The 15,101-nt window shown below is 33.3% G+C and overlaps 1 protein-coding gene across 1 annotated transcript in view; it reads right to left on the bottom strand.

Annotated features, from left to right (window-relative positions):
• Positions 1-15,101, bottom strand: part of LOC122514102 (MAP/microtubule affinity-regulating kinase 3-like) — a 55,001-nt gene that overhangs the window by 1,788 nt on the left and 38,112 nt on the right. Inside the window, exons 4-6 of the mRNA XM_043630760.1 lie at positions 1,238-1,299; positions 1,007-1,136; positions 198-510 (exon numbers count right to left, since the gene is read on the bottom strand). Of these exons, the coding sequence (XP_043486695.1) occupies positions 198-510; positions 1,007-1,136; positions 1,238-1,299 (505 nt within the window). The remainder of the gene's footprint in view (positions 1-197; positions 511-1,006; positions 1,137-1,237; positions 1,300-15,101) is intronic.

The raw sequence follows: 15,101 nt of genomic DNA, 5'->3' as shown, positions 1-15,101 counted from the left end.
AGCATTGATAATAATATATTTCAAAAATTATATTCGATGTATTTCAAAAGATTTGGAATATAAAATTCATTTTTATGGATTTCTATTGGAGAATAAAATAAAAATGTATGAGATTAAAAATTAATAACGTATATAAATTATTTATTATTGTAAAAATGATGTGAATGGAAAAATGATATAAAAAATAATAAAATTACGGTCTTATGATCGGTCACATCCAAATCGGTCTCACTGACGATTCTTGAAACATTCCTAAGCTTGCAGGCGATCCAAGGATGATGGCAAAGTTCTTGAATCGTAATCCTTTTATGCGGAACGGGTGTGAGCAATTTGTTAATCAGATTCTTGCAATCATTCGACATCCTCGACATGTTTTTCACTTGTAGGGCCGTTAAGCCGCGGTTTATTTGAGCCATTAACCTTCGCCGACGTTCTTCCGATGACGTTTGTTTGTCGCAAGGACTTAAAAAGGGTAGCCGACCGGTCATCATTCCGTATAAGACGACACCTCTGATAGATATTTCAATCGATATTTTATTATTTATGATAATGAATGTATAAACGAACTATATTCTACAATTTCTCGAATTCAATGTTATTTTTCAAACATTTTATCTTCAATACTTTATGATTTTTAACAATTTAATATACGAATGATATGAATCAAAAATAAAATTAGATTTTAGTTCTTTTATTTTGCGATATTTGCGCCTGATCGTAGGCAATACTTTATACCGCGTCGATAATTTTTATTGCGAGCGAGTTCGGTCGGTAAGGAAATTATTTAAGTTACCCTACGGCATGAAATTTATTTGGAAATTTGGTAAAACAAGTTGCATAGCACAAGGCGTAACTGTGCATTGTTGCCTATCTTCTGGCGCAAATTTCATTTTTATTCTTAATAGTCTCGAAATAATAATCTTTTGCATTTTAATATTTATAATATTGATTCGAGAAAAGAGATAATTTATGTAATAGAAAATTTCAATGTCGAAGTTTTGCTCACAGACTCCAGAAATCGACTTCAGGACCATATTTTTTACCAACGACGAAAAGTTCTGGTGCTGCGTATTCCGGTGATCCGCAGTGTGTTTTTAAAGGATCCTCGCTGTGATAGATGTTACTTAATCCAAAGTCTATTCAAATGAAACAAATCATTATTTTAATATAATAAAATCTTATAACTCTCTCTCTCGATGATTAAAACACATCATAGATTTATTTGCTATTCGCTTACCAACTATTTTGATTTGATCTTTACGAGAATCTTGCAGCATTATGTTTTCCATCTTTAGATCACTATAAATAAATAAATAAATAAATAAATAAATTTGAATTAAAAGAAGATACCAGTGTTTAACATTAGATTTCATTTATTATTATTATTATTATTATTATTTTTGAAATCCTAATTATTCGTAAAGAAAAAAAAAAATTACTCTACTTCGTGCTTATACCACGAGTCACAATTTAAAAGAAAAAATAAATAAAAAGAAACAACAAATGGAAAACGAATGATCATCATCCTGGCCAAATATCATACATCATTATTATATTCTCATCTCTTCTCCTTCGTGATAAATAATAAAAAAAGGGAAGCTTTATCCAACGCGAAATAACTAAAATACAAATCCAAACGGACAGGCACACTTACACATAGATATTACACATATACAAAGATGAAGAATCTTTCGGTTCGTATACCTTTCGGCCCTGATCTTACATAGCGCACTGGATTTTATTTGCTCGTGTCCGGTCACTCTCCTGATGCGTTCTCGCAGACCTTGTAAGTCGCAACCAACGGAGGATGGAAAATAAAATAAAGGATAAATCGAGAGAGAGAGAGAGAGAGTGAGAGAGAGAGAGAGAGGACGATATCAAGCATGGTTGGCCTTCGACTTCGGTTGTTGTCCGATTGAACAAAATAGGATGTGGAAGAAGGAGTGTACACTTCCGAAGAGAATGATCAAACGATCGTGTTAAATGGAATGGTTAAGTGAACTTCGAGTTTCGGATCAACTAGGGAAAAGCGTATGCTTTCGTAAAGAGAAATACAAGATTCAGAGGGATTGCGGAAAGGGAAGGAAGGGAAGAAGGTAGGATTTAAAAGGAGATATCGATCGATCGAAAGAGAAGTTGTCAACGAGTGCAACAGCTCGAGTTCGATGTTAGAATGTGTTCGAAAGTCCTACCGTCGTCATTCCGTCGTTTCGTCTTTTGCTCGTATCAAAGACCCCGAGAACAAGTAAGAAAGAGAAAGATAAAAAGAAAGAAAGAAAGAGAGAGATAGAGAGACCTTGAAACGCATCATTAAAATCGCATCGTCGAGCGAAACACCGTGCAGCACACACTTTGGGTTCTCGCTAATAAGTAATAAAAGAGAATGCTCGCGTATAACACGTGCCCGCGGCTCTAAGATCTTCTCAGATTCGAGAGAGAGGGAGGGAGAGAGCGAGAGAGTGGGATTACTGCGTTGTAACAACATTTTTACACCCACGGGTGCAATCTCTTTTAAACGAACAGCAACAGCAACGCAACAACGAAAATATTACTAAATAAAAAGTCAAATATTATAGTTGAGTGTTATCTGGGTCTATCGAAATCCTTTTTATTTTCCTTATATACTTATTAATCCTCATTACTTTCCAATTGGTATTTATTAATAATAGATTATATTATAAAGTTAAAAAGAGAGAGAGAGAGAGGGAGAGAGAGAGAGAAAATAACTCGAAAGGAAAAAATAAATTTAGTTGTTATTGCAAGGATTGAGCAATCGATTTATCCATCTATCATATCTATTTATCGATGAATCGATCGATATAAGTAAAACAGGAGGTGGAGGAGTTTGTTCTTGGGAGTGCAAGAGACTTTCTCTCTCTCTCTCTTTCTCTCTTTCTCACAGCATCGGCTGAAAGTCTCGAACGATGCACTCTTCTGCATCCTTGGCGGCAGGATAATAGTTGAAACGACCCTGAAACCGAGGCCACGGTTGTTCGTTGGCCTGGACGATTATATTTCTTTTTCCAGCTTCGAACTTCTCTCTTTCTCTTTCTCTTTCGATTTCTCAGCTCCTCTCCCTCCCTCCCTCCCTCCCTCTACCCTCTCCCCCATCTCTCTCTTTTTTTTTCAATTTCTTTCTCCCGTTTTATTTTTTTTTTATTTTTGATTTTAAAGGCACGCGTGTGCCTACCAGACTTTTTGATACATAATATTACGCGAATATCGTGCTGGATTATAACGATTCTTATCGGCTAAACCGTTTGTCCGCCTACTTCGAATATAGGTGCTTACTTATGTATATACTATCTCTCTCTCTCTCTCCCTCTCTTCATGTATATATATATGTATATATATTATATATAATAACAACTACCTCTATATTATAAAATTATATTCTCTGCGTCTTTTCCCCCTTCCCTCTCTCTGCTCGATTTCTTTTTTCCTTTCTTTTCTTTTCCTTTTATATTATCTCCTTTTTATTTCTTTTCTTTTCACCATTTTTTGGTCCGCATTTGTGATCTCGTTCTCTTTTTCATATAATAAATATTTATTAGACAATAAAATTATACTCCACCCCTCCGGAGGGTCTCCCTCTCTTTCCTCTCTCTCTCTCTCTTTTTCTTGTTCTCTTTCATTTTTATTTTATTTCATCTATCTTTCCTTTTTTTCTTTTTCTCTATTTATACAGAATAGATATCATTACGCAATAAAATTACGTATACTTTAAAATAAATAACTTTGCGTATGATAAAATAACATTTAATCTATATCTCAATGAACGATCTATCTATCCACTTATTAGTTTTTTTACTTTTTTCTTTTTTCTCTTTCTTGTTGGATCATTTATTCTACCATCTACCTCCTCCTCCTCCTCCCACACTTTAATATTACTTGCACGAAATATCCAATCTGTTCGATTTTGTTCTACTTTAATATATTCTTCTTCTTTCTTTTTTTTCTTTTTTTCTTTTTATCGACTTGGACAGAAAGATCGTGTACTTTTCGTTAATTAATCGACCCTCACGCCGAAAGTCATGTTCGTGAGTTTTGCAAAAACGATTTGGCCGATATCTTAATTAGCTCTCTCTCTCTCTCTTACTCTCTTACTCTTATTCTTTCTCTTTTTCTCTTCTTCTCTATTCTTCTAGGATCATAAATATACATGAGGCTTGGTTCATTACGTAAATCGATTTCGGGGGATAGGACGACGACTATCGTATTTGCTTTTACCTTGTAAATTCTTAGTAGTCCATCATCAGGTGAAAGCTTTTACGAATCGAATCCACGAATTCGTTTCGTTCGTCGAAAGAGTATTAAGAAGAAAATCATAGGATCTATGTTGTAACGAAAAACTTCGAAGAAAAACGTCTCTTGATTTATAATGACAAATTTAAACAAACCCCCTTTACCCCAACCCCATGAATTTTGGTTGAAACGTAAAAAGTATCTCATTATATCTCACGAGTCGTGGTTTAGTTCCAAATAAATCTAACAGATGGCGCCACCGTGTCCGTTTTTTTACAAATTTGCATTAATGCAATTGCATTATCAAAGAAATATCACCGCTCGCGTTCCTTATGTGAAAAAATATTCTTTTTTTTATTAAATAAATAAATAATTATTTATATTTTCGTCTCCCCCCCTTTCTTAGCCTATCTTCTTTAATTTAATATCAATAATAATCAATGTACACTCGCGTGCAAAACGGAAAATAAGATAGAAAGTGTAAGAGATTAACAAAAAGAGACGGTAGAAAAGAATGAGAGAGGAAATAGGGAGGAGGATCTGTTTACCTTCTCGCGTTTGCATCGTACTCGGTTTGCTGCATCCGTAAACGCTTAAATTTAATTGCCGACCATGACCGTTACATCGAGGCAGTTATTTTCGTCTTGATATCCTGGTATATACTACTACTCCCTCGTTGAGCGGGGTCATGTTCGTATTACGAACTAAAAGTCTACTCATTTTTATTTTTTTTCTCTTATTCACACACATACACACATACAGAGACAAACATATCATCTCTCTCTCTCTCCCTCTCTCATTTATTTTCAATCTTTCTTCGTCACTCCCAGGTTTTCCCGATTTTTCTTCTATCATTTTCTATCTCAGATTTTCTTTACTTATTTTTTATCTATTTTATTCTAATCTACGTGTCTATATTTTTTCAAAGGAGACAAGGTTAACGTATGAAAATCTTACTATAAAGGATTATTGCCTTTCCGTCTCGATTTATGCCACACCAACGGTATAAATATTCGAAATAAAAGCTGAGAGAAAGAGAAAAAGAGATGAGCACCAGATACGAATACGAATATATGTATATATATATATAGTAGTAGTTGGAAATAAGTAACGGCAAAGAGTTTATATTCGAGACGTAAAAAGACGTTAAAAGAAATTTTATTACTCGTCATATTCGCGATAATAATATATATGCATTTATGTATATGTCTTCTCTCTCTCTCTCCTTCTCTTTCTCTTTATTTGTCTCTCCTTTCTTTTTATACAAGTCTTTTTATACAACTAATTGTAAAAAAACGAATAAACTTCCCGTTCTTTCAATCAAATCCTCTAATTAAATAAATTAAATTATCATAGTCTCTACAGAATCAAATCGATTGATAATTGGTAAATAATTATAATACGTCATATATATTATTCAAATATTTGCGTGTATGCAGTATTAGTTTTTGAAATACGAGTCCAAGAAATCGTTCCAAGTTAATGAAAATAATTGAAAATAATTAATACCATTGACCGCAAATATTTAATCGTACGGATAGTTTTAATTAGTTACGTATCATTTGCTATTAATATTATATATAAATAAAATATATATATATATATGGATGTGTGTGTTTGTTCGAAAAGATTCTCGAACGGTATACAAATCTATTTGAAAGCATAAAATAGATCTGTTGTATTATATAATTGAGCTCTATTACAATTTAACGCGTGTTGCCCCTAATGAAATACAAGTAAATAGACATGGAAAAAAAGAAAAGAAAACAAAAAAAAAGAAAAATAATAAGAAAAAATGGAGGGAAAGAACCGAGCACGTTACAATAGTTGGCAATGTAATTTATGATACTTACGCAAGTGGTACGTACGCTTCTACCGTTTGAGAGCCGTTCGAGCGGTAACTACGCTAAACCGATGTAGATGCGTGCATCGATAAATGCAGCATGCATCCAGTCAAACAGAAATAAAGTGAAAGAGAAATAGAGAGAGAAAGATAGAAGAAGAAGAAGAAGAAGAAGAAGAAGGAATACGATAAAGATAAGAAGAGAGAAAGATACTCGACTATATTTTCCATCGACGCTGATTATTTAATCCTAGTTGGATGTTCCTAAACGAGCATTGGCGAAAGCAATGCTTGAAATTCTATTCGAAATCTCTTAAAGTTGATCTGAACTTTGCTTGAATTTTAAGAAAAAAAAAATAACAAAAAAAATGAAAAAATAAAAAGAAGTAGAGAGAGAGGGGTGGGACACACACACACAAAAATAAAAGTCGACGTTCCTCCGTATTTTTAATCGCATCGATTTAAATGGAGGCACGTGCGTGTGCACGTAGGACGTATGTACAACATCCGTATTCCATAGACGAAGTCCACGTATATAGGAACGGATCGTTCGTTCTTTTGATGAATATCAATCGGCCAACTCTTGTCGAGAACGATTATTCCTATGTATGCGTGAATGTACGTTAAGGGTAGATGTATTTGTATACGTTTGGGTGTGTAATGAAAAGTAATAATAATAGTATAAGCGAATGGGTACTGTACACCACCCTTTCAATCCTTTCTTCAAATTTTTCTATTTATATCTTTGTGATATCGCATCTTTTCAAAAGATATTTTTATATTGTTGCATTAGTCGAATATATACTTTTAATAATATGTTAAAATATTTTCAACATTTTCGAGTGTCTTTCATTTTAATGGAAAATATAAAAAAAAAAAAGAAAAACAAGTATGCGTTGAGAAAAAGTAATGAAAGGAAAATATTATAAGAACAAACATTATTCGAATAAACTTCGAACGAGATGAGATCGAAGGAATAGTTGGGGGAGAGACGAATTTTTTAAGATTTATACGGAAAATAAAATAAGGAGGGAAGTTTAAGAGGAGGAGGAGGAGGAGGAAGAAGAAGAAGAAGAAGAAGAAGAATACGGGGAATAAATCGAGCAAGCAAGGAAAAGAGGAGTAAATCGTGCGACCCCGTGACTCGGTAACTTCCTTGGAAGGTTCGTCGACGACTCGAACCCGTTGAGTACCCATACATACGTAGTGAATGCCGATTGGTAGGTTCGTCGTATCCTTTGGGTCCAGTGCAACCTCCTCCTCCTCCTCCTCTTCCTCCTCCCCCTCCTTATTTCCCCTTCTCTTTCCATTTCTCTTCCTTCGGTATACCGCTGCGTGGGCGAATGGGGCCCAGACGAGGTCATCGGCCAGAACTCGCACGGGTTTCGCCCTCCGCGAAGATAAAACTCACCAAAATAACAAATCAACTACGATTTATTTCTATTCTACCCTCCCCCCCTCTCCCCCACCCCTTACCTTTTTGTTTTTTTTATTTAATCTAATTATGTTAAAACTATCATTACGATTACTGGCGCGCTTTTAGTCTCTTTTCGTTTTTTAATTAAAATTATCGTAGGATGAATTGTATCTCGAATTAAGGAAATAAATTTTAATAATCGTGTGTAAAAAATAAAAAAAAAAATAGATCTACGATATATCAAATTATTATTTTAAATATTACTCATCTCAGTACTGTGTCGTCTTTAATTAAAAAATTAAATTTAAAATACTTCTATATGAAAGATTAAATGTGCATGAATTTATAAAATCATTCGTAAAACACATATATTAATATAACTAAAGTCTTATTTAATCATAATCCACAGTAATTTATCATAATAATGAACATTCTAATGCGGTCTCAAAGATAAAATGTACAAAATCCGCATAGTAATGAACGTATTAGTATTGGTTAACATTCCCACTGATATATTCTCTCTCTCTCTCTCTTTCTCTCTTTCATTCCTTTCTCCTCTCCCTTATTCTTCCTCATTCGCGAATACCGCTAGAATTATCACCAGGGAGGTGGTTTAATTTCCAAATGCGTTTGCGGTTGCGCGTCGTTGCACACCCCGCACGTAATTTCTACACCGCAAAGAGTAAGAGAGAAAGAGAAAGAGAAAGAGAAAGAGAGAGAGAGAGAGAGAGATGACGAGGAGAAGAAATATCTTCCTCTTTCTCTCTCTTTCTTATCGTCGTGGGTGGTGAGGCGAGAAATCCCAATTTTTCCGTTTCTTTTTTCTATTTTTTTTTAAACAATAATTTTACGAGAACGTTTCTTTATAATTGATCAAAATATTTAACGTAAATGCATCTCTATCGGTAGGATTGAAATGTTTATGTTTGAATAAAATGTAATGTAATGAATATAATAGTTTGAACGTATGAAAACCTTGGAACGAGAGATAGAGGGAGAGAGAGAGAGAGAGGGAGAAAATGAACGCGATACGATTTTAATCTTTCGCGGTATGAATTAATATCTTGCATCTTAGGCTTACTTAGAAGTCGAATCGAGTCTTCTCTCCCGTTAATAGACCCGTGCGAAATTATGCGAGTTAACGAAGCGTATTTTTCGAACAGGTGAAAAAGAAAGCTGACTCCGATCTTTCAGAGAGAAACAGAGAGAGAAAGAAAGAGAGAGAGAGAGAGAGAATTTGCCTCGAGCTCTCTTACGGTTCAGACGTATAGATTATTATATAGATTATATAGGAGATCATCGAGATACACATGTATATATATATAAAATATCTTTCTCTCTCTCTATATATATATAAAGATAAATAGATAGATAGATAGATAGATAGATAGATCGTTATACGTGATAAAAAATTTAATGCGTATATGGACAGAGTTCGTGGGCTATAATTTTCCACTTAGGTCAAGTTAGGTACAAGTTACTGACACGCATAGACACGCACGCACACGCATAGATATATATTACATACAGAATAGTAAGATAGTAGACCACCTTTGAAGAAGAAACGAACGAGATTTTCATCGTATCCGAATAGAAGACCCCTTATCAAAAATTCTAATCCGAATACGAGTAGTTAGTAATTTTCAAACTGACGACTTACGATGCAACATCGATGAGCGTGTAAATAAATTCCTTTTTTGAAAAGGAAAAGAAAAAGTAAGGAGGAGAGAAAAAAAAGGAAAGGATAAAATAAATAAAAGAACAAAATAGAGCACGGAAGTCTGGCATTCGAAACGCTTTCGAAGTAAAGGCACGTGCGACAGGATTTCGCGTTAAGCAGGTTTCCTTTATTTCTTTCTTTCTTACTCTCTCTCTCTCTCTCTCTCTCTTAAGGCTCCTTCTCGTTGGCCTTGAGAAGGTACTCGACCACTTATGATAATCCCTAGCGGGCGGTTTGTCGGTCACGCGAAAGGTGTACCGTGACGCGTGCGGTGCATCGATAAAGACTACTCCTCGAATTCTCGCGCGTTCGAGATCTTACGATAGAGCGTGTTTATATTTTTTAATCGTTACGATGAAACAAGTAATGCAAAACTAAACGGAACGATTGCTTATTGTAAAGAAACAAAACATATGTATCTATAATAATATATTATTTTTGGTAAAGTAATGTGTAACAATCCTCGTTCGAAATAATCATTAAAATTTATTTTCTATCATGTTCTTCGTTCCTATTTTGTATTTTTAATATTAAAACAATTGAATCGTCTCTCTTTATAAATTAAATTTACCGTGTTAGAAATAATTACGAACACGATTGGTAAAATGCAACGTGTAATATGTATTCGACGTATTTTCTTGATTTTCTGTTTCGTTAGGGAAGAAAAAAAAAAACACACATCTCTTTAATATACAATTGATTAATAATATTTAACGAAATTTCATCGCGAGTTATCGTGAAACAAATCTAAAGTAGATCATATCCTACGATTTAACCGTACAACGTATTCACACCAATCCCATTAACATCCAAATCCACATTCTTCATTCCGAGTTCTAGAAACGTAAAACTACGTAACAAAATACCAACATAAACCAATCCAAGTCGGTCCATAAATATAAATATAAATTATTCCTATCAAGATTTACATAGTTTTAAAACAATAAAGACTCGAGTTAAGACTACATAGTTAGATTACGTTACATTAATAATAACTTCCTGTTAACAATTAACATTAATAAGTCCTATTCTATTCCTCTTCGTTGAATCATTTCAGTTTAAAAAAAAAACAAGAGAGAGAGAGAGAGAGAATGAGAGATAAACAACGAAGAAAGAAAAAATTAGTCGGGTGGGGGCAGGGGGAGGAAGGAGAGGAGGAGGAGGAGCAGGAGGAGGAGCAGGGGGGTCTATGGTGTTGTGGCCGGTGTGTAGTAGAAGGATGATGGTGGAGAGGTAAGAGTGCGTCGAAAAAACTTCGTGTAATTTACAACAATCGTAAACGTAAGAGCAGGCGCAGTCGGGTTGATTCATAGTGATTGCCTAACGGAACCAACGTGAAAATTTACTCGCGTTAGTCGCTCGAAGAGTTGGAAGGTTGAAAAGAACTTAGCGAGAATGAGAATGATGAAAAGAAAGAAAGAAAGAAAGAAAGAAGTAGAGGAAAGGAGTAAAAGAAGGGTGAAGAAATAAGATTCGGTGGGGTGGGGGAAGAAGGGTGTTAATTGAACGGGTTAATGAATATTTCACGTACAACTTGGTATATGAAAATATTCGTAATTAATTAATTGTACGATTATTACTAATTACATGGGTATAAAATTGATGAAATAAATATTACATATAGGAGAATTCGTTAAAATTGCAACAATTGGAATGATACGCGATATTGGAAAGGTTAGATCGTTAAAATCATAAACTGCGAGTTATTATATAAAGTTGATTAATGGTGAATACAAAATAATAGAAAAATAAAAGAAACAAAATTGATTTAAAGGGTTAAAAAAATCGATATATGTTGCTACTGGTAATGGTACATGTATAGTTATACTATCTTGTTCCTTTCTTTTAAAAAGAGAGAGATAGATAAATAAAGAAAAAGAGAGAAGGAGAGATAAAAGATAAAGAGATAGAATTTGCCTCGAAAGGAGCTCTTCAAACGAGTATTTCGGATTCATGGAGAGTCACTTTAGCGTGACCGAGACCTGTACAGAATGGCACGCTCGTAAAATCGAAACTACGGAGAAAAGAATAAAAAGAGAGAAAGAGAGAGAGAGAGAGAGAGAGAGAGAGATAAATAGATAGATAAAGAAAAAGAAGGAATATATGTTTGAGAGGCTCGATCGCACGAGGTCGAACGTTGCGCTTGGAAACGTGCCGACGACTCGCCGGAAGTCGTTAAAAAACGATACGCGAAGATAATGCCGTTTGAAAGAAGCACGCGTGTCGCGAAAACAAGAAAGAATGAGATAGAAATATATAAAAGGAAAGAGAGAGAGAGAGAGAGAGAGAGAGAGAGAGATGAAAGATTGGTTGATATAATAGTTTCAGAATTTGAATTTTATCGTTAAACTATGAGACAAACATAGTCATTTCCTGGAACAAATCTAATAAATCTTTTTCATGAAATTAAATATGATTTATTACGGATCCTGGTGATGTAAACATTTTTATGTATTTTATGTGCATAGGATATATACGTAGATACGAATACTTGGGTAATGTATAGGTTCAATTAGATAATTTAGTTGGTATTATGTTGTACTTCTCATAAGATTGTTAACTAATAATTTTATAAGTTTACTTAACCATCTGAGATTATACTTAACCACTTAAATAATAAAGAGAAAGAGAGAGAGAGAAAGATAGAGAGAGAAATAGAAAGACAAAGATCATATCAACTTAATTTAATATAAAGCTACAAGAGGTACTTTGTTACTAATATAATGATTGCGATTGCATGGGTATGGAAGATAATGAGAGATAAAGAGCTTCAAATGTCAATTGGTAAATGATATAAGATGTAATATGCTATGATCTTAACAGTTATTTAAGTATCTATACTCTATAATGATTGTATATAAGGTTCAACATTTAAATTGAGACCTTTGCATTTGTTGAACAAAATTTATATCTGTCTCTCTCTCTGTGTTCTCTTATACTTTTTATTAGAAAATTATAATATTTTAATAAAATTATATACTCTCTAAAAAAAAAAAAGAAAAATTTATCAATTTAAAATAAAGATATAATTTCTCTAGAAGAATGTTGAGATTAAATATTTAATTTATAATTAACATTTATTTGTAATTTATATAAAAATTGTAAGTAAACTTGGTGAATTTATAGTTCATTGTAATAATTAACGGTACATATGATTCTCCCCCCCTCTCCCCCATAGTATCTTTAATAATAATCGGATTTATTTAAATCTATAATTAAGATGTTAAAATGTTATCATATGTAAAAATATTCCACCCTGTGTGGTAGAATGAAAGTAGTGGTTAAGATATTTCTTAAAACTAACTGTAGAATCATTAATGATTTCGTAGAAAGAATAATGGACACCAGGATATACTCCTCGTCTTGAGATCATGAGATACAGGTTGTGTTTCGTGTTCATGAATTTGATTCGTGCCCCTGCTCGTGAAAATATTTCTCTTCCGTCCGTTCGGTCGATCTCACCGATCGCAACTGAGAAATTTCGTGTACCTTAATTGCAAAGGTTAATTGCTCACATCCCGAATTACGCACACCGTTTCACCCCCTTCCTCCCTCCCTATCCCCCATTTGTTTAAAATTACACATTGAAATTTGCGAGATTCGCTTGGTAATTAAACACCAAATCTTTTACTCTCTGACTTTTATTACTTTTTTATCTTGTGTTCTTTTATTTCGGTGTTCGTGAATTTACGAGCCCTTTGACGCGAATAAAACGGAAAGGGCTTAAATCGAGCGGAAGAGGTTAATCCTCTTACGGGATACGATACTCTTCTCCTATCGAAAACCAATGTGAACCTTTATCTGTATATTTCTTTATTTCTTTCAAGATTACCGACATTTCTTAAGTAAGATTGTGTTATTTGACGTTCGTAGAAAAACTTTAATGCAAAGGGTTTGATATAAGATTGATACTTTTTGTGGATAGATAAAATATACGTGTTGAATTTATATGTACTTTGATCGAGAATTTTAAATACTTTCAATATTCGAAGGGATACACGTTATAAGATTTTCATTAGGTTGATAATTAATACAGATATTTTATAAAAATGATACAGTTATTTTTTTTCAAATAATTTCATAATAAATGAGAACGAGATTGGAGAAGACACACCACGTAAATGTTGAGGAAACGACGTAAACTCGGCTATAACAGCTGACTTCTATACCACCACGTGGCTCTTTTTATATTCATGATAGTCGTGTGTATCCACGACATTATCGGTTCGAAGATACTCCTGCTGCCTGGCCTATAATTTTTTAAAATAACGAATAGAGCTTGGGTTCACCTATAACTTCTCGAATCATCGTCGATCCATTGTCGTAGTAGTTCGTTGTCTTTCACGATTGCTGGCATGCAGTTAAAGTATGACACGACTTCTTGTTAAATTACCCGCTTGAGTTAGAATCGAAGTTAATATATGCATATATGTGTGTGTCTATGTGTATACGATTACTTATCTATTCTTTTCAGTATTCGTTCAACCTGTCTCAAATGTTACATGCATATATATATATATATACTACTTACACTAATATGAATTAATATGTATAATAAAAACCTATACTAATAAGACGAATTTTTCTCCAATTAATTTATTTCTATTCGTTCGTTAGATGACGTTAGATCGAATCTTATTCACATTGAGAATGAAAAAACGAATTGCTAAATATCATCGCATTTGAATTTTAAGAAACGATGCATCGTTAACGATTTTATTTCATGGAATTTCCCATTCCGTATGCTTCTTCTATCCACCACCACCTTTTATTCTTATACATATATATTTTTTTTTCTTCTTATTCTTCTTCTTTAGGAGATCGTATCTAAACTCGCGCGAGAAAGCACGACCGAGTCTAATGTTTTCTGTCTATGGTTTAGAGATCGTTGTTGGTTAATGTTTCGAAAGCACCGAATGAGAGTGAGAGAGAGATGGTTGATAGGTAGCAAAAAAATAATTGTATGAACTTTTAATATTCATTAATAGTAAAGGTACGATGACTGGTCAAAATCAATGGTTTTATATTATTCAATCGTATTTTGATTATTATAAATATGGTGTTTCTTTTTCTTTTTATATTTAAGCCAATTTTAAATTGACTTATCTGCTTTTAATAAAAAATATAACTTTTGTCGAAGACCGGTGGTCACCTGACCGGTTACACTATAAACAGGTATATGTTAATTATTAATAAATTTAGTAATAATATTTTTAATCCTCTGTAACATTGTGAAACTATAAAATTATATATATATATATATATATAACTAGACGAATGATAACCGGTCAATTGACCGGTTTTAGATTTGTAAGTAAAATTCTGCGTACGATGTGATTGCTTTTATCCAATTGATTTTATGACAATTATAATTATACAACTAGTATTTTATTTATTATTGAAGCTATAGCATCAAATTGACTGTTATCTGTACTTAATTATGAAAAATATATAATCTCCGTTAAAAACCGGTAAGTAAATTTTTTTTATGAATATATATATTTCTAAATTTCTTCGATAATATAATAATGATATTATTTACGGATACTGTTAATGTCGAGGAAACGTTCTTTTCCGATCGAGGAAACTTACCCCGGTTAGTGATTTTTATCTTTGAAAGAATAAAAGGTATGGAGAATGATGATTACACGTTATATGCTAATTTACAAGAATAACTTCGTGTTCGTGAAGATCGCGAGAACTGAAAGACGAGCACCATAAAAGCGAGCGTGTCGGTTAAAGAGCGTAACCGATAAATCCCTGATGGTGGAACCTTTACCGCCTCTTCATATCACGCTTCTCTTACAACAGTATATTTTATCATATTTTAAAATACTCAAAGTCATATTTTAACGGGCAGACCCTTGTTGATTTTC

Source organism: Polistes fuscatus, unplaced genomic scaffold, assembly GCF_010416935.1.
Source record: "Polistes fuscatus isolate 324 unplaced genomic scaffold, CU_Pfus_HIC Scaffold14, whole genome shotgun sequence".
In the NCBI taxonomy this organism is placed as follows: Eukaryota; Metazoa; Arthropoda; class Insecta; order Hymenoptera; family Vespidae; genus Polistes; species Polistes fuscatus.
This window is presented reverse-complemented; position numbering and strand designations above follow the sequence as displayed.